Source organism: Vidua chalybeata, chromosome 12 (genome assembly GCF_026979565.1).
Source record: "Vidua chalybeata isolate OUT-0048 chromosome 12, bVidCha1 merged haplotype, whole genome shotgun sequence".
NCBI lineage: Eukaryota > Metazoa > Chordata > Aves > Passeriformes > Viduidae > Vidua > Vidua chalybeata.
Window position 1 is genome coordinate 5,031,769 of NC_071541.1, and position 19,924 is coordinate 5,051,692.

At 44.9% G+C, this 19,924-nt stretch overlaps 1 protein-coding gene across 1 annotated transcript in view; it reads left to right on the plus strand.

The window, feature by feature from the left end:
• FRMD4B (FERM domain containing 4B) overlaps positions 1-19,924 on the plus strand; it is a 124,788-nt gene that overhangs the window by 88,832 nt on the left and 16,032 nt on the right. Inside the window, exons 8-11 of the mRNA XM_053954024.1 lie at positions 9,217-9,300; positions 10,493-10,558; positions 11,589-11,646; positions 12,552-12,638. Of these exons, the coding sequence (XP_053809999.1) occupies positions 9,217-9,300; positions 10,493-10,558; positions 11,589-11,646; positions 12,552-12,638 (295 nt within the window). The remainder of the gene's footprint in view (positions 1-9,216; positions 9,301-10,492; positions 10,559-11,588; positions 11,647-12,551; positions 12,639-19,924) is intronic.

Sequence of the window (19,924 nt, forward strand, 5' to 3'; positions counted from 1 at the left end):
AAGATAACATGGGCAGTGCAAGAAAATAGCTGTTGGAAAGTTAATAATTGTCTGATAGCAAAGCACCTGCTCGCTCTACCGCTAACCCCAAGATTAAAGTACCCTCAGGAACAGGACACACCTGAGGTCTGTTGGAGGTGGCTTGTCCAGCCTGTTTCTGGGAATTTTGCCAGGAAAATTCCTGGTGTGGCCACACCCAGGACTGGGGTTGGAGTGGGAAGACAAGGGGATGAGTTACAAGGGGACATCTCATCTGGCAACCAAAGATCAGAGCTCGTTCTGGATCCTGTTCAGCCCCAGCTATTTCCTCACACCTGTGTCAGTGGGTGATACAAAAGAGCTGGTGGGTCAGCAGGGGATTCACTCTCAGGACATCAGTCTGGTGCCTGGAGCAGCACTGTAGTTTAGTTGCTGATGTTCTTTTCCATGCAAATGCACTTTTTAAATGCCCGTGCCCTGATACCCTCAGCCTTTTTGCAGTCTGCCCCCAGCTCCCCGTGGGCTGTGTCTCCCTGGCTGTAAATCAGTGCTCAGCCCTGGCGCTGCCTTGTGTCCCTTGTGCCCCTGGCCCGTGTTTGCCAAGTGACTCATTGTGTGCTTTGCCTTTCAGCTGTGACTCCCAGCACTTTTTCTTTAAATACCTGGTGAGGCACTGGCTCTGAACCATTAACTCTCTCTCTGTCAAACCCAGCGATGTGCTTTCCTCAGCTCCCTCTTTTTCAATAAACAGCTAATTTAGGACAAGACAGCAGAGATCTGCTTACTCAGAGCCTGTTAGTTGAGGGGGTTGATTATTTATTTTGCTTTATTTGGGAGCATGTGATAAACCAAGGTAGTAAATAAGCAAGATTAGGGAAAGTCATGTTTCATATCTATTTCATACAATGATGATGATCACCCTACTGACAGGTATCTGATACCCACTTTCCCAAGAGCTTAATTGAATTTTATACCCTCTTCAGAGAAAGCTGGTTGAAGACTGCAGTAATTTTTCTCTAGCAGGGTGAAAATTTTGCTTTCCTTGGTGAATCCATGCAGGTCTGCCATGAAGAGCAGGAGCTGAGGGAAGGCAGCAGGCAGAGGGGAGCCAGGCAGGGAACTGCTGAGCTCCATCTCCCTGAGCACTGAGGCAGCAATTATGAGATAAAAACGTTGTTTTCTCATGGTGTTTTATTTTTCACGTAAACCAGGTGCAAATACAAAGAAAAAGTACTTAAGATGCCATTTCTTGTATAGACTTTTCATAGCAACTGGGTTTTTTCCACTGGTGCTACTTGTAGATTCATCCAATTCATGGCAGACTAAAGCATATACAGTCTGCAATGATGTAATTATAATGGTTTTTTACTATTTCCCATTTTAAAGCAGTTCTGTAAGGGCCGTCAGGGAATTTGTATAGAATGCTTATTATGGAGCAGATTAATTAGGTGAAAGCACTGTGGGTGGAAATGAGCAAAAAGGATTAGATGAAGAGGGAAAAAAAAAGGATGTTTGCAGTAATTTAACAGCCTGATCTCATGGGATTTACTACTTGTATATAGCAATGTAACTCTTAATATTCACACATAATTATGGCAGTTTGGTAAGGAACAGTAATTTTTAGATTTCATATGTGCGATGTTTGTACAGTTTCCATAGGGGCAGAAAAGGGGTTACTGTGTTTTGTCCTCTTTAATAGCCCCTCCACAGTACTTTCTTTTCTTTTCTTTGTTTCGTTTTGTTTTTTTTTTTTTTAATGGTTTTTAACTCAGAGAGCAGAGCTAGAGTGGGTACAACCCAGCCACCTAGAGAGGTCTTTTGTGTGTGCTCTGCATGCAAAACAGATGAGAGACAGGGCAAGCAAGGTGCCAGGAAATTCAGCATCTCCCAACTTGTCCCCCATGCAAGGGAGAAGCTGTCACATGGAGTAGCATCATGACAGCCATAGGTAAAAGATGCTTTTCCTTTGTCCTAGAAATTCCCTTAAGTACAGGTTCAGTATTAAAATACATGGCCTTTTTCTATTGTAAAAATCACATTTCATGGTTTCGTGTTGTAATGTATTCACTTCCTTTTCATTGAATATCTGAAAGACTTCATCAGTTCTACAGGGATTTTTTTCCAGTCTTGCACCCTCAGCTGTGAGCAGAAGCTTGGGCTATGGTCTGATTCTTAACAACATCCTCACTCTAGAAAAACAAAAGTAAATCTTTCGCTTTTCCTTCCCATGGTGGCTGAGATGTATCACATGAGGTGTATTTTGTGCTTTGAGGAAATGGAGCGACAGCTTTTCAACGTCAGCTTTTTTTGCTTTTGCAGATTTGTCAGGTCTTTATCATTATTTGGACACTTTATTTTTCTTGTGGTTCCATGTATCTCCATGTATCAGCTGGGGCTGTGATAACAAGCTTTAAACTTTGCTACTGTACTCAGACATGCTAAAAACCCACAACTAATATGGCTAAGCTGACCTTTGTGTGAACAGGAAGAAAGTGAGAATGTTAGAAATAACAGTCTGTTGTTGCGAGGAAGGGCTTGGGATCCTTCAAGCGTTGTATCAACTGTGAATGTCCATCTTTTGCTTGGCAGTAAATCCCCAGGTAAAGCAGAGCCATTCTGCTTTTGTCTGGTCTGTTAGGGGAGCACTGCTAACATGTGCTGTGGGTATGAGCAAGCAGCTCTTGAAACATGGATATGTCGTAGGAGGTCTGTGGGATGGGATCCACCACCCGTTGTAGGTGGTAGGTCCAAGGACCAAACAGGTTTGTCTTCAGAACATTCATGTTTCACATCAAGAGCTGTAAAAGAAGCCCTGAGGATTTAGGGCAGCTCCAGGTCACAGATTTTCTCTAGCCACAAAGAGCTGCTCCCTTGGCACCCTGTTCCTTGTCTGCAAAGTGGAAGTTGTAGCATTGTCTCATCTGCCAAGGTGGCTCTGGGAGCAGCTCATGTTCCGTTTGTCTGCTCACCATGTCCTCATATGGAGAGCTGAGTGCATACAGCTGATGGGAGAAATGTTGCATTTTCCTTGGTGCTCCTGGCCCATCTTCCAAAAGCCAATGTATGGGGTCACCAGACCCTGGCAGATCAGGAGGTGCTGCTGCTCTGCCTGGGAGTTGGACAGTGCTTGGGAAGCAGGGAAATTTGGCTCAGGAAACAGGACTGGAGCTCAAGGTCATGCCTGGGAGTCCAAGGCTCTGGTCCAAGTGTGGGGAATGGTCGTCCACTCCCAGCCACACTTTGTGTTCGGTGGAAGTCCTCCTTGAGCTGTGAAGCTAAAGCTGTTGCAGCTGTACTAGGTGGGAACCCACAGCATAGCCACAGCCTAAATGTCCAAGAAGCTGGGGTTAAAAAAGCCATCTGCACTGCTTATCAGGGTCCTTTTCACAGATGGGGTTGGAAGGCTCTTAAATGCCCCTTCAAATTCCTCTCTGCGCAGGCGGCTGCTATCGGCTGTTCAAGTGGCAGCCTCTGCAGCCCTGCCCCCAGCAAAGCTCCTGCTGGCTGAGGGGAAGCTCAGGCTCTGGCAGTCCTGTACCAATGGGAGCCCCTTGTTCATGGCCTTTCCACATCCTGGGCTCCCTTCAATAGAAAAATAACTTTCTTGAGTGTGCCAGCAGACCATGAACTGAAAGGCTGGGAAATGATGGGAAACGTCTGGCATTTGTCACAAAAGAGGATTTGTCGGGAGAGCACATTTTGAAATCCTGCTGCCAAGATCCTGCTGCTCTGGCATACTCAAAAGCTGCTAAATCCATCGTCTCTCCCTGTACCTCCTCTGCTCTCTCTTCCTTCCCCCCTCTTTTTTCTCCTGCACTTTTAACCCTGCTCATTTTTTTCCTCTCCACTGCCTCACTGCCTGCTCCTCACACCTGTTTCTCGTGCTCCCTTGAAGGGCAGAGCAGCCTCGACAGGGGCCTGAGGATGCCTTGCTCTTTATTTTACACCAAACCCAAAGCCTACAGAGCAGGCACCTGTTGCTGAAGCAGCCCAGCTACAAGGGGATGGTCCATGCTGGCTCTCATCTCTGAGTGTAAGGAATGGGAGCACCTTGGAGACCTTGGTGATGTTTCCCTGAGTCTGGTCACTTGAGAAGGTCACTTTAGGACTAGGCTGGGGTGTGGGCAGCAGCGCAGGATATTCTTGTACAATTTGGTGCAAAGGAATTTGGTGGTCATTCTCAAGAAATAGGGCTGTTACTGACATCAGCTGAATAATCTGACCCTCTGAAACACTTGATTGTCAAGCTTTCAAGTGTCTGCTCTAATTGTGTGTTGTTTTGGAGTATTTATTTTGCTAACTCTAAATACCTTGAAGAGAGTGAGGTGACAAATCCTAGTGGAAATGTTTTGAATCATCTTCATGATGTAGGGTAATAGTGTATCATCCTTTTGCTGTGCAGCTGCACATTTCCCTGAATCTCATGTGTAATTCTTAAATATGCTGGTATTTAGGTGTCCGTGAAATAACTTTCAGGTTAATTTTGAGAGGCTGATTGACATTTTCTACAGGCAAGGCCACTCTAAATTCCACCTGTGCTGTGCCTAAAATTCATTTCAAGATTTATGTGAACATAAGATAATGACATTCAGGAGAACCAAGGAGTGACTTATTCCAATGATTCTGTAGCAACATGAGAAAATGTTTGTGTGAGGTCAAGGATCTCCAAGAATAGAGGAAAGTTGCTATACAATGCACTTTCCCTAGTGATAAATTTGTACCTTATAACATGTTATAAACACAATTCAGCAAAGGCAGACACACCTGCCCTGCTTTAGTCAGTTAAGAGTTGTCTGAAGTCCTGTCCTCACTGAGTTGTTAATATTTACAAAGAATCTGTGGGCTGATAAGCTTCTATGCTGTAGTCCAATATATGGCTTTTTCTGCTGGGTGTGTTGCTTGCTCTTCATGTTTTGTTACTCTCATTAACCACATCTTACTCCATCTAAGCTCTTAGCTGCGTTGGCAAGGGGCATAAGCTGGTTTTTGACAGTAAGTGCAGGGAAACCTATTGACAAATGGTTGTCATTAGCACAGTTTTGTAAATCTTTGCCTGGCAGGGAGTGTTGTATCATTCCATTACAAGCTGTCAAGACGCACTTTCTGGGGGCATAAATATGTAACTCCTTTAATTTTCAGTAATGTGCTCTAGGCAGAGCATGCCATGATGGTCTGGCTTGGTTCCTTCATGGATTTCTGGGGAGGGTTTTAGCAAGATGCCTAAAATTTCACTGTAACATCAGCAGGGTGTAGGAAGCTCATGAGGTTGGTCCTGTTTTGCTTCTGGAGTTTCAACTGGGAAGTACTATTGATAGCATGGTAGACAATGAGATATTTTTAATCATGTTATCTGGTTATTTTAGAGTCAAGCTCCTTCTCCACAGAGCTAGCACTGACGAGCTGGGCGTGCTGGGGACAGCATCTTACCCAACGTTTGATCATGTTGGGACAGAGAATTAATTATGGGCAGTACCAGGAGTGCAAGTTGAGGTTTGACGTGAGCAGGCTCTGATGCAGATTTTCATTATTTCCATTTGCACTGCCCAGATTGATTCAAGTTCTGCTTTGTATCTGCCAGAGAGAAAACTCCTGTTTAGAGGGTGGAATAGGAAGGAAAGGGTCTGTCTGCTGCTTTTGTTTAATTCTTCTCCATAGTGGAAAAATACTTCAGTTGAGAGTTTCCTATATTCTCCTCCTGGGGAATAAACAAACCTTTTGCCAAAAAATGTTCAGTCCCATTGACTCTGGGCAGTTTATGTATTGAAATTATGCCAAAAACCACCAGTCCAGAAACCCCCTCCATAGCAGGGGTCAGATTAAAGGCAAGTTGGGCCTCCCTGTCCCGACAGCCATGTTCTCATCCTGGTGAGAACCAACCATGGACATGCCAGATACAGCACTGGATGTTTGGCTGGCAGATAATGGGGATGGTGGGACATCTGGAGCCGGGGCTGTCTGCCCTGGGATTGCTGTATCATCTCGTGGTCGTTGTGAAACCAAACAGGAACAGGTTGTAATTCAAACCACAGCTCCTGCTATCGGGAGTTGTCACCTCTGGGGAGCAGCTGGGTCTCAGAGGGCTTGGGAAAGTGATCCTGAAGGTCAAGGGGAGACTTGCTTGGTGCAGATGAAGTGATAATGGACTCTGTGGAAGGAGGGGGAGGACCATTTGAGGCTTTTATTATCCCTGAAGCTGTGAATCATCCCAAACTCTAATCCTGGGGCGTGCAGTCAGCAGATCCAGGTTGCTTCGTGCCAGCCTGCACTGTAAGAAGGCATCCAGCGTGCAAGGAGCTGTGCCCTGTCTCTCCCAGGTCTTTTACATTTTTCTAGGATTGTTTCATGCTTGATCTTACAATTATGCAGGGGGAAAAAAATCCTCATGTTGCTTCTCAGAGAGTTTCAGGCCTTATAAGTCCATTTGGATGGACTTCTTCCAGTGCACGTGAATGGGATGGTGTCTGAACCTCAGGGTGTGAGGTTGGGTCCTGTGAGGAAGACAAGTCCCAGGAGCCAATTTTGCCTCATAAAATCAGTGTATTCTCTGCTGTTGCAAGAAACTGGATGGGTTTGTAGGTTGGCAGGAGAGAAGGCTCAGCTCTGCTGTAAATTGTCACAGCTCCATGGCCTCTGCCTGCTGACAGTCTGCAGCAGGGCTGTGGTTCTGGGTCAGTGCTGCAGTGATGTGCCCCCTGTCATGGCACAGACGTGGTGACAGCCCTTTGATCACTGCGTGTCCCAGCTCAGAGCCCACAGGCCCTGCTTGGAGGCAGGTTTGCTGACTGGCCCTCAAAATTTAAATTCAGTGGTAGGCATCTTCATATTGATGAGCTGCTACTCATCACTCAAGCTTAACTAGCACCCTTGTTTTGGCATTGATGAGGATAAAGTTGCTACTTAACCACATCTAGAGAGGCGAGGGGCCCAAAAACCAAACAGAGAGGTGAGGGGCCCAAACAGGAAGGCGAGTAGTGCTGTTGGAGGTCACAAATGTTGCAAAAGGTGGCATTTCAGAGCATGGGAGATGTAGCTGCCAGGATTTGTGGCATTTCTGCAGACTCTTGGTGATGGGGAGGCTCCTGGCCCTGTGGGGAAGGGGAAGGAGAGTTTGGGACCTCTCCACCCATGGGTAGTGGTGACAGCTGGGTGTCAGCTGTCCCCTGCCCTGGCCTCCCAGCATCAGCCTCCCTATTGCCTCAGGTTTCTAAACGGGGGTTTAATGACCACACATTAAACCTCTGATTATGAATAGGGGGCTGAGAATCTGCATTTACAGAAACTGCCCTTTTGTTTGGTAAAAATGAGCTATTTTGTTAGTACTTCCTTCCAAAACCTCTCCTACTTCACTGTAGTTCCCTGCCAACTCTGCCTGCTAGAGCAGCCATTGCAGTGATAAATCAGGTTTAAAAATAGGAGGAAAATTGTGGTTTAATTATCAGTTATCCTGTGAGTCTATGATTGAAGTTGGAGGGCCAAACCTTCCAGCTTTAAGAGGGAGTTCAGGCCATGTTATATTTTGTTTTTGGGGTATTTTTTTTTTGGGGGGGGGGGTTTGTTTTGTTTTTTTTGGTTTTTTGGTTTTTGGTTTTTTTTTTGTTTGTTTTGTTTTGGGGCTTTATGGTGCTGTGTGGGTTTGGGTTTTTTTTTTTGTTTTGTTTTTTTGTTTTTTTGTTTTTGTTTTTGTTTTTTTTTTTTTTTTTTGGCTGGTTGGTTTTGGTTTTAGATTGTTTTTTGGGTTTTTTAGGGTTTTTTGTGGATTTTTTTTATTCTTTGTTCTGGTTTCTGACGCCTCAGAAGAGCGTGCTCTGTGTCTGCATTTCCATGTGACCCTACAAACCCCTGGTAATCCACCTTCTCTCTGCAAGCTGAGATGTCCTGCAGCCTTTTGATCCCATCAAAATGGGCTTGCAAAGGGTGAATAAAACTCAGCTTTTTGTGAGCATTGCCTGTATTTGAGTGCTGGAAGGAGAGATCCTGATTTTCTACCCAGCTGTCCCCGTTTGTGGCACTTGGGTGCTGGCCAGCTTGCAAAGAAAAATGGATATTCCTGGCAGAAGAGTGCAGCAACCAGCACTCCTCGGTGCTAATTGACCCCTTCTTGGCAACTTCATCAAAGACGTTGAAGAATAAATGGGCTGTTGATTGAACTGTTTCCTTGTCCCCAGAGGTGGTCCCCCTTACTCCGGGCTGAGGCTCATTGTCAGGGCTGGGGAAGAGCCTTGCAGAGCGATTAGCCCCGTGCTCCCGAGGAACAAAAAAACCTTTCATCTCCTCCGTTTTCCATGTGGCATCTGGGAGATGGAATCGTGGGAGGGGGGTGTTGCTGTGTCCTCCATGTGCAGAGCTCCATCCTCAGTGGCCATGGCAAAGGGGGACATGGATCTGATGAAAACTCTTTAACAGTTCAGTCTGGTGAGAAGAGAGGTTGGGAGCAGGAAAACGCCTTCAAGGAAAGCCTGGACAAAGTTGAGGCAGATGCTGATGGACGTGACTGGTGCATTCTTTGCATAGAAAAGTCGTGTTGGTGCTTGCTGGCGCTGCTGCGAAGGCACGCAGAAATCCTGCCGAAATGGGGCGTGCGGGTTTCAGCTGATTAATTAATGGACCGTGCGAGGAGAAAATATCAACCATTTTACTGATGCCCCTAAATAGGTTTTAAAATATTCTGCCCGGGTTTTGTCATGACAAATTGCATACACATACTTCATCCCCGCTGTATTTCATTTCAGGTTGAGCCTAGAGTCCAGAATATTTGAACTTTCTATACAATGGGCACTCCAGGAGAACTATTTTCACTGGAAATATTTGAAAGTGTATGAACCGAAACCCTTTGCTTTGAATGAGATCACTGTTAAACTTCTGTGATTTAACGAATACCACACTGCTTCATGAAGTGTATTGTTAAAGACAGAGCAAAACTTAGCAGTACAAGCCTTACTTTTGGGCTTTCCTGCAGCTGTTTCAGGGCTCATTCTGCACTCAGCAAATAGAGTGAGGGTGTGCAAAATAAATATTGATACCGTGGTGGCCTGAGCATCACGTGTGTGTATAATGAGCATGACACCATATCCATCACTGTCATGTGAGAGGGCATCTAGAGTTACGTTGCTATGACAGCCTGACATGGGGCAGCACTCCAGGTTTGTGAGCAGCAAATACAGCCTTTCCTTCTGCCCAAACTAATGAGTCCATCTGTGATTCACTAGCACTGACTCTGGGCCATTTTTGCTTTTTCAGTGATGAGAACACTAGAAAAGACTTGAAGACACTGCCCGTCTTTCCTACCAAGACACTGCAGGAGCATCCATCACTTGCTTACTGGTGAGCTGTTTAATTTAAAATGTAAATCATTGCTATGAATGATAAGAACAAGATCACTTTTAAGCAGTTTGCAAACTCCTCTAAAAGTTTTCAGCCCGGGACATGGAGTTAATTGCTCATCTTCAAGCATTTCCAGTTTTTAGAAGATTAGAAATTATGCAAGAACTGATGCAAATTCCTCCTTGAAAGTTTGCTCAGATTAAATTGCTGAGTCAGAAACTGCTGGATCAGAGTATGTGGGGACCCTGCAATAGAAGGAGCTGAAGTCTGAGCTCCAGCCAGGCCTGGGTTTGCAGAGAGCACCTCAGTCTTCAACTGTCACACAGTGGAGCCTTTGTGGTGGGCTGACCCTTGCTGGCTGCCAGCTGCCCACCCAGCTCCTCTCGACAGGACAGGGGAAGAAAATAATCTAGAAAGGCTGGAAAGAGGAAGACAGTTCCAGTTCTGGGGCTTGAATTTGCTGTAAAGGAACACAGTGTTTAGGATGAATCAGTGATATTGTTTCCTTGGAATTTATGCCCTTTGTGCAAATTCAACTCCCTCATTTGTTTTTAGGATTGATGTGTACGTGATGGATTTTCAAGTATACCATGCTTGCTTATGATTTGTTTGTCTCTGAATGAATACTGCTGGGTATTTTTTTGCTTTCAACTGTCTGACATAGAAATGCATATTTTATTTCACATTCCTCCAAAACAAAATGTTGAAATATGTAATAGGAAAAATGCAAAAAGGTCATTGCTGACAAATGTGTGGTTTTTTTCACCTATGAAATGTCAGGGGGAGGAAATACACAGGAATGAAAACAGCTCTGGTTAAACTTCTTCTGTCTTACATATGGAGCATTAAGCAGCCTTTGAAGTTTGGGTCCTTTAGAACATTAAGATGAATTTCCACAATTAGCACCATTCTTCTGCTGCAGCAGCATCTTCAGCAGAACGGGCTGATCCGAAATGGTTCGTTAATTAGTCTGGAAGGCAGGATGTGATGGTGGGGATCAGCCAGGCAGCTCCGTGCTGCCTAATGAAGGGTGGGAAAGAAATCAGCAAGAACCAGAATGTAAACTAGAGCAAGAAACATGCAAGGGGGACCCTTCTCTGCATGCTGAGCAGGTGGCTGAGCTTCAACAGATGTCGTCACACATGAACAAAGTCACTGAGCCTCTAAATTGGGTTTTGTGCTTGGTTTGCAGTGAGGACAGAGTAATTGAGCATTATACACAAATCAAAGGTCTGACCAGAGGACAAGCCATTGTTCAGTGAGTATGACACTTGTTAATTTGTGAAGATTATATTTTTACTTTCCTCCTGTTCTTTTTGGTTGAGAAGTGACAAGGCAGACTCTTTGGGTCATTATTGCCTGCAAACAACATCATTTGTGTCTGTCAGATTCTCTTTTTATTGAGTTACATTGCAAAGTGGAATTACTTGACATATTTCACAGGCTTGCAGTTCAGCATTTGTGTAGTTCATTTGGGTACCTCAAATACAAAAGAAATTGTTTGGATCTTACTTTATTGGAAGACTCTTCTCCATACCTTGCCTGCCATCAATTAATTTTCACTCCAAACTCTTAAGAGTGCATATTACCCTAAGTCCTGTAAGAAATTTTGAAATTATCAGAATTTGGCTTTCAAAACATCAAGGTCTTCCAAGCTGCCCAGTGACCCTGTGGAATTGTATTTTTCATTTACCTACAAGCAGATGCAGTAGGATGTGTTATGAGACGTTTGAGATGACGGCCGTGGCTGGACAGTGCAGACTCCTTGCAGTCTTTCTCACGTACCTCAGTGCCTGTAAATCTGTCTCAATAATCTGTGGTCTTTTTTCAGTAGGGACAAGGGAAAAATGGTCTGTTCAGTGGTTTTCTGAATTGCCTCATGAAACAGTTGTACAATGGCATAAATATATTCATTTGGAGCCTATCCTTTGTAACCAGAGCTCCATAATGGAATAATTATAGGCAGGTCTTTACTGCCAATGTTTCCCAAAAGGCTTACACGTTCAGTTCAGCATTTTTGCTTTCAGTTCTATGATCTTCTGATAAAAGATTGACTTTTCTGTTGTATGAGAGATTTTCCTTTTGCTTTAGCTGGGCCAAAATACCCCATCTTTCCCCAAGCCCAGATGATAAGTTTTTTTCTGAAAACATGAGCCTTCAACTATTAAGGCCTTCAAAATATGCAGATGATAAATGACGTGTCCTGGATGCATGTGTGAAAAAAATATGTTAATAGATATTACTTCCTCCAGAGAAAATAATCTGATATGCTATAAATCTGTCTGCAGGTACATGAAAGTGGTAGAGGCTTTGCCAACATATGGAGTTCATTACTATGGAGTAAAGGTCAGTAACTGACTATAGATAATGTGATTGCTGAGTTTATTATGAGGGATTGCATTCCTAAAGGAGCAGTTGGATGATTCAGTGCCCTTCTATCAGTGTGGAACCCCACATTTTTCAGCCTCTGTAATTTTTCCCCATTCAATGTACTTTTAAAATTGTTTCCAGAAAGCAGAAAGGAATTTTTGTAAAACCTTATGTAATCCTATCAGGAGCTAAATTCCTATCATCTTAATTAAACTGGATATCACTTCTAGAGCTGAAGCAGTTAATAGATTCCCCAGAGACATTAATCAAGATTAGAAAAATAGAACGTTGAAAAGACTCCTCCTAAGTGGCAGGTGATTAGTGGTGCGTGCTTGGAGTGGGGAAATGCTGAGAAGTACTTTTGGAGAGTGATGGAAATACACCATTTATTCCCATTTGTAGAGCAGAGCCGGGGCCAAAGTGTTTTGTGCCGAAGAGCTCAGCAGAGACGATGTCTCCTTACTTTTGAGTCATGGCCATGACTGTGGTACCTGAGAAGCTGGTGTTTTGTGCTGGTGTCTCCTCCTGTGGCTGTCCATGCCTGAATTTAGTGGATGCAGTCGTTGGCCACAGTTTTTTTCTGTCCCCTGTCCTTCCCCTCCACAGACACTCCTCCAGCCAGTGACACCCCGTTGTTTCAGCAGCACTGTCGCTTTTCTGCCCACGTTGCACAGCCACCACCTGGTTTTGTGCCTCTGCCTCAGAAGGCAGAGGGAGAAAGTTTCCACCTTCACCCCAGCAATCCACTTCACGTCAATTTGTCTGCCAGAAAATCCTTGTTCTGTACCTACTTGTGCTTGTCACAGAGTGAAAAGGGCTGTAATCTTGGAATTGCCTAATTCTTAAGTAGCTCTTCGTTGACGTAAACATCCATTTTTCAGGATAAACAAGGAATCCCATGGTGGCTTGGAATAAGTTACAAAGGAATCGGCCAGTACGACTTACAAGACAAAGTTAAGCCCAGAAAAGTAAGTTTTTTTGCATCTGATTTTTTTTTTTTTTTTTTTTTTTGTGGGGGGAACATGGTATGGTGTTGCATGTCAGAATATAGTCATTTAAGCTGCTGCTTATTAGATTGGTGGGCAAAAGACCAAAGGCTGGAGGCAGAAGAAGATTTCTGCTGGCACTGAGGCAGTAAATCTCTCCCTCTCCTAGATAGTGGAAACTCCCTTTGGGAGCTTTGGCTCGTGTGTCTTGAGTTTGGTGGTCTCAGGGTGGGAATTTTGGCAGCCCCCAGGGATAACTACAGAAATATGAAGCAGTAGTGTTCCTGCAAGGCCTTGTACTCGGGCAGTGTTTTCAGTTCACTTTTGTAGGTGGGGATTTTTTTGTGCATGATGCATAAAAGGCTCCACTGATACAGGCAGAAAACAAGGGGAACTGCGTGAAATTGAAGGCTTGTTGAAGCAACTGTGTGTTTTCATCAATTCTAAGGGGGAATTGAGAATAAATGCCAAGTACTGGAAGTCATTCTTCTCCAACCCACTGCTTCCCAGTGTGTCTTCACTGAAACATCTAAGCCATGAGGGGATGGAGACCTGGGAGTTTGCTGTTCTTCTTTCCCCAGGAATTATCTGGGCAGGAGTTCACATGAAGTTGTGCTCCCCGCCAGGGAATTTTTACATTTGCAAAATGATATCGTTTAGTGTAGTGGTGCCAAAAAGCACAGCTTAACAAAACTTCCTTGTTAAAAAGTAATCCCCCCTTCAAGCTTCCAACTTGATCTTCTCTTTTTCCAGAGCAGGCTATGACTTGGTTTCTTTTGGTGTATTTATGTACCTGTGTGGCCAAGGGCGAACTCTCATGTCCTTCCTTTGCTTTGTTTAGTGAAATACAGAGTTTTATCCCAGGTGTCTCTTCCCATGCCTGCCCTAAAAGAGAGTAACACAGGAAGAACCCTTTGTAAATCAAGTCAACTTGATGAAGCCATTGAATGTCAAAGGAGAGCATCAAGGAGGTCCTATTGCCCTTGAGCACTTCCCTGATTTTAGGCAACATCTATAAGATTTTCCAGCCAGGAAAAGATCATTCTGCAGCCAAGATGTCCAGCTGTGACCAGCAATGCTCTCCAAGAAAATGGAGCCTGCCTGGCTGAAAGCATTGCTTCGCCAAGCATTTTTTATGCTTGTGGGATTTCAGTTTACAACATCAACCAGGCAGATTAAAAAAATTTTTAAGGTCAGCAGAGCCCAGATACCAAGTCACACCCTGCTACAGTTAGTTATGAGGCGTTGTCTTTGAATGCAGCGGGAGTTGTGTATAAGAAAAATAAAATAAAAACCAGAGGTCATCTCTGCAGTGGAAGCATTACAATGGAAATGAGAATAGTTGTTGGCTTCACTGGAATTATAATTATACAACAGAGGATAGAGATTTAAAGGGAAGGTGAGAGAGAGGAGCCTAAATGTAAGCTCATTGAAACTGTGGGGATGGATATGGCTGTAGTATCCTTAAGGAGTTTTCTGGTGTCAGTGCAAAGGGACAAAAATTATGTAAGCCACATCTTGACCTGAGCCATGATTGACTTTAACGAGTGGCTAAATATACAGTTTCTTTATATGAAAAATGTTTCAGGGTTTGAAATACAAAGTGCACTTCGGATAAGTGATTGGAATCATCACTTTTGGGAGGAAAAGCAGACATCAGGTCTAGAGGGGCACCCACATCCAGACTTGGGTTTGGAGTTAAAATGCTGAGATACTGCTGCTTATTTCAGTGTAACTACAGCCCTGCTGCCTGTGATGCAGCAGGCAGAAGTTCCTTTTAATCAGTGTTGTTGTTTGTTCATATTTATGAATGTATCAGAATTTATTTCAGAGAAAGGGGAGTATGGACAGCTTGCCTGAATCTCCCAGGAGTCTCTCTGAAGCAGCAGGCAGGAGGGGAATAGGCATGTAAACTATTCCTGTCTTTTGGAGCAGTGGTGCTAGTTTTGCTGGATTTAGCAGAATTTTCTTGCTTTGCTTTTTGGGAATGGAGCCAAACTCACAACTGCCGTGTGCTGGTATCTAGCTGTTTATACCATGGATCAAAACTGCTGTTGTCTTTATCCCCAGCCATCTGGGAAAGAGCATCCTCGTTGTGCTCTCCACTTCTCCAGTTGGTGATGTTTAAATATACATGCAGCTGATAGATAAATAGAGAATAATAAGAGGGAAAGGCTGAGTCCAAGTCTAATGAAGACCAAGTTGGCCTTCCTGAATTTTAAAGCTACAAGTGATCTCTGAGTGTGCAAACCTCTCTGACACTGATTGTGGTGGGAAAGCTGCTGCATTTTGATGGGAGGCTTTTAACAGGAATTGGTGGCTGTGCCTCAGTGAATTCACACCAGGGAGATTTATTCTGCTCCCTGTCTTTTCTGTAGTGCTGTCAGATGTGTTTGCTTTACCACAGAATCACAGGCATCTTGCAAGAGCCAACTCCATATTTAGAATAAAATTTTATTATTTGTAATAGAAATAAAATATACATTAGCTGCACCCATTAATGGAGGATCAGTTAAATCCAAAGAAATATAACCACCCTCTTAAAAAAGTGAAATCTTTTGGCTTTATCCAAGTAGGTCTTCAGGCAAAGACGCCTAAATACGAGCCTTGGAGCGCAGTGGTTATCCCAAGATTTTGTTATTGGATCAACACCAGTGTGTGGAGTCCAAGGCTGAGAGCTCCTCACAGGAAGCAACTTGCAGGAGAGGCCGGGGTGAAGCAATCTCCAGATCCCTATCACCAGCCCTGCCAGGGCTCCAGCGTCACCATCCGTGAGGGGAGGCTGGTGTGTGACTCGGGGCTGGACCTGGAGAACCTGCCCTGGCTGTCTGTCTGTGCAGAGCTGGCTGGGGAGGTTTGGCTCCAGCTATTAATATTTTGCTGGATGACCTGAGATGGTTTGGACAAGGGAGTTTTGTTGCTCCAAGTCACTCCTGGGAGCTTGTGTTGCTTTGGGAGCAGTTTCTAGAAAAGCCCAAGTGTTCCCCAAGACCCAGGACTGCCAGCTGAGGCACTGAGGGAAGCACTGTGCTCCAGCTCTGTAACAGACTGAAAAGGGAGAATTATTTTGTGTGTCATTTATGAAAATTGTCTTTGTAGATAAAAGCAGTGGCTCCACGCTGGCTGGAGGTTATACTGAGCTCACTTGATTTTCATCCTGAAGTCTCACAGGGCATTAAAACAGACTGCATTTGGCAACCCTTTTTCAGATTTGAGCTCAGACCTGGGATTATCTCTGCAGTCCTGCTGCTTTGCAAACATATTCTCTTTCAGTTGCAGTTAATATTGAGAGTCACCTCCTGCTTGGAGAAGTGCCTCCTGCTTGCTGTGAGGTGGCATGCCAAGATCCTGTCCCCAGTATCCTCCGATCAATTAGGAAAAGTATAAAACAGGTCCCAGGACTTTGTTTGTCATTTCAAGCCAGAATAGATCTCCCTTTATCTCTACCCCATTCTTCTCACTGGTGAGATAAACAATGTAAGTCTTGTTAATGGAGGATGTATTAAGGCATGAGTTGAGTTTATTCTGCGTTCAGCCAGTATGTGAGGATCCTCTGAGGGCTGGAGAAGGCAGCTTGCTGGCTCTTTGACTTGTTCTCCCACTTCATTGTGTTTCTGTGGGCGACTCCCTCGTGATAAATTAACTATGTTATCTGAAGAGAACTAATCTTGCTGTGGTATTGTTTCAAATGTCCAAGAAAATCGTTTCTACTGCTTGATGTCTTGACTGCATTGTGTTCTCAGAAGTGTTTTTGTTAGCATATATTCGTTTTGAAATGGGGAGTGATGATCACAGGATGGTGTGGGCTGGAAGGAACCTGAAAGATCATCTCATTTCAGTCCCCCTGCTACATATCAGGAACACCTTCCGCTATTCTGGGGTGCTCCAAGCCTCATCCAGCCTGGCCTTGGACACTCCCAAGGATCCGGGGACAGCCACAGCTTCTCTGGGCACCCTGTGCCAGGGCCTCTTCACCTTCACAATATTCCTGGCTGTATTTAATATTTCAGGGCTTTAGCTTTCCAAACCAGACCCCTGGCTGCTCAGACAATTTTTCTGTATTTCTCCCACCCTCTGTAGGGGTCTTTTTGTGTCTGAGTTTGTCCAGGAGCTCTTTGTTCATCCTTGCAAGCATCCTGACACTTTTGCATGACTTCCTCTTTGTTGGGATGCATTGCTCCTGAGGTGTGAGGAGGAGGTATTATGGTACTTCTTTCTTAATTCAACCTCTGCTAAAAGTTGATGATGAAAGTTTTCCCTTGCAGAACATTTACTTCATGTAAATTTGCTGTCCTGCTTTGCTGAATAGTTCAGAACACAGCAGCATTGGAGCAGCCTTCTCAGCAGGCAGCTCTAATTAGGCAGAGATTTCTTTTATGGTGTTTATTTCTCACCAAGCCATTGATTTAGATAGAAGATACTAAGCTCACATAATTACTTTAAAAAAACACAGAGTTTTTGCGAGGCTGCTCTGAAATTCAGTTCTTTCCAGATGTGCAAAAAGTTGCCTGCTGCAAAACACAAATGTTTTGGGGCAGTTTGATGTTGAGACATCTCTCAGTCTCATGGTGCCAGTGCTAGTGAGGACTAGGCAAAAAAGCATCATAAGGTATTTGAAAAAAATATGATTGAAGATATTTTTAGAGGACTGGCTTAATATTTAAGGGATGAAGGATGCCTGCAGGTGAGCTCTGCCGAGTTACGCTGGCACAGGTGGGAGCTGTCTGCCTCTTTCCCTCTGAAGTTGCTGCAGGTGGGGCAGTTTGGCTCCGCTGCCATCTCCTCAGGTGCCTCCCTCCATGGGCAGGCAGGGCAGCAGTGAAACACGGGATTCCAGCTGAAGGCAGGGTGCCAGACAGCTGAGTGCAGCGGAGGGGCTGAAATGCAGCCTGCTCCCAGCACCGCTGCCAGGGTGGTAATTTCCCTCATCGGGTGGGGTGCATTCCTGTGGGCAGAAATCTTTTATGTTTCCCTGCTCTGAATTGCCAGATTTGTCTGCAGATTGCTGTTCCCAGCCAGTTCCCGAGGTGCTGGTTGCTGAGCCTCCTTGCAGGCACTGCACGTACCACAAGGTGCTTTGGAAGTGCTTCCCGAGGGAAAGGCTGCTGCAAACACTGTGGCATGGCTTGCACTTCCACGCTGACCTTACTCAAAGACCCTTTGGGTGGAAAGACAGAGATTTGGGTAATTTAGCTCTTGGTCAGAACTTGTCACTAACTTTGGGAATGTCCCAGGTGCAATTCTGGCATGTGGTCTGGTGCAGCATCATGTGGCCATACAGCCCCTGCACTGAGCTGCTCTCCACATTTACATCTCATTGCAAAAAGAAACTTTGTAAAAAAATACTAAAATACTCTTTTTTAAACAAAACCCATCAGGCTCACAGCAATACTGAGCCAGGAGCCTGAGCAGCTCTCCTGCACGTGTCTCTTTGGGCAGGGTCTCTGCCAGCTCCTGCCTGCCATCCTGACAGGGCCGCTTTTCTGAGCCAGTTTGCTCCTGCTGTCAGGCAGGGACAAACTTGCATTTTATTCAAAACTGGATGCAAGATCAGCCAGGTAAAAAACCAGCTGCTGCTTTGAAGATGTTTGAACACTTAGGCGTGCCATGTCCATTTGGGTTGCCTTAGACTATTACCGTTCTTTTTGTGCAGGAAGGAGGGAGATTCCTTTTTGTTCAGTGCTCCCTGATATCTGGAATTGAATCACAGTAGAAATACAGGGAAGCCTAAACTCCTGGGCTGGAAAAGCAGTAGCTGGGTGGTAGGAGTCTGGCTGGTGCACAGAGGTGTAATGAGATGTGATCAGAGCTGCACCTCCGCCTTCTACTAAAAAAAAAAAAAAAAATCAGAAAAACAACATTGACCAGGCCAAGTTCTGCTCAGAGTCAGACAGGCAGCCCCTGGGATGCTCAGTAGTTTTCAGGAGCATTTAAGGATCTGACAACCTACATGGATGGGAAGGCTATTAAGAAAACATTAATTAGCTCAGGTGGACTTAATCATCTGGTTAAAGGGAACATACATTGCAAAACTTCCACAAAAACATTTTAATTATTCCTAATTGTTCTTCCAGCCCTCAAAAACCAGTTCCAGATTTCCAGATTTTTTTTTTGCCACTCTTTTGTCTTTAAATATGCATGTAGTTTAGGTAAGATTGAAATTAGGAATTATTTAGGAACATGTCTGTACAGGGTAGGGAGTATTTGAAGGGAGCAGGATATCTCTAGAGCAGTGACGGTTTCCTGAGTGTTGCCTTTTGACCATGAGTTAGAAAAATTTCAGTTGAAGAAAGTTATTACTTTATTGCTTTGTCCTTGTTTGTATTGAGTCCATTTTTTCCCCTCTTGTCTTCATGAATCCAAGTGCGTTAGGCAGAAAAGTGTAATGCTTTCATTCAGGATTATTTTTATGTACATCTGTATAAATATTACTGGCTCACAACTTACTCTGAAGCTGTTGATTTAATCACCAGCCTTTTTTACAAGGAGCTGAGTTAGGAGGGTTTGTCAGAGGAGGTGATAGCTAAGGAGCTTATATTGCTCTTAAGTGAGATAGTTTGAGGACAGGGCACTTTTTGAGTACTCAAGAGCAAAGATGTGTCTTGGGTACAATGCCAATTGCCATCTCTGCTGCTGTGGAACAGCAGAGGGGGGAGCTGGAGTTATCCCCGACTTTGGGCAAGGAGGCAGAGATGTCTTTGTGCTGAATGTACCCAGCTGCGAATGCTTGGGGCGGCCGTCAGCTCCTTTTGGGCTGGGATGGATCTCACAGGGTGGGGAGGAAATGGAGCAAAGCTCTACCCACATCCTGAGGCAGTTCCATGCGGGTTTTCTTAAAAATGCAAGCGCCTTTTTTTTTTTCTTTTCTCGGCACTGGAAGTGATCCTGGTGTCGGATTTGCACAGACCCCCATGTCCCTCTGCCAGGGCAGGAGGCTGCTCCAGGTGCTGGGGCTGCTGCTGCGTTTTGTCCTCCTGCCAAACGCGACCCTCCTCACCTTGGGACAGGTCCCCCTTCTCCCGCAGCCCTCAGGAATGTCGAGCGCATCCGGAGGGGAAAAACCCGAAGGAAGTGATAAAGGGGACGGGGAGCCATCCCCCGCCACGATAAGAGGCGCAGCAAGGCAGTTTTTTTTCCAGAGGTCATGTTTGAAGCACGCCCATGGTTTTTACGAGCGTGGGAGCGGGAGGCCGGGAACGCCGGGATGATGCTTCTGGTTGAACCTGTTGCCTCTGGGTGTGAGTCAAGGCTGGCGGGGCCAGGACACG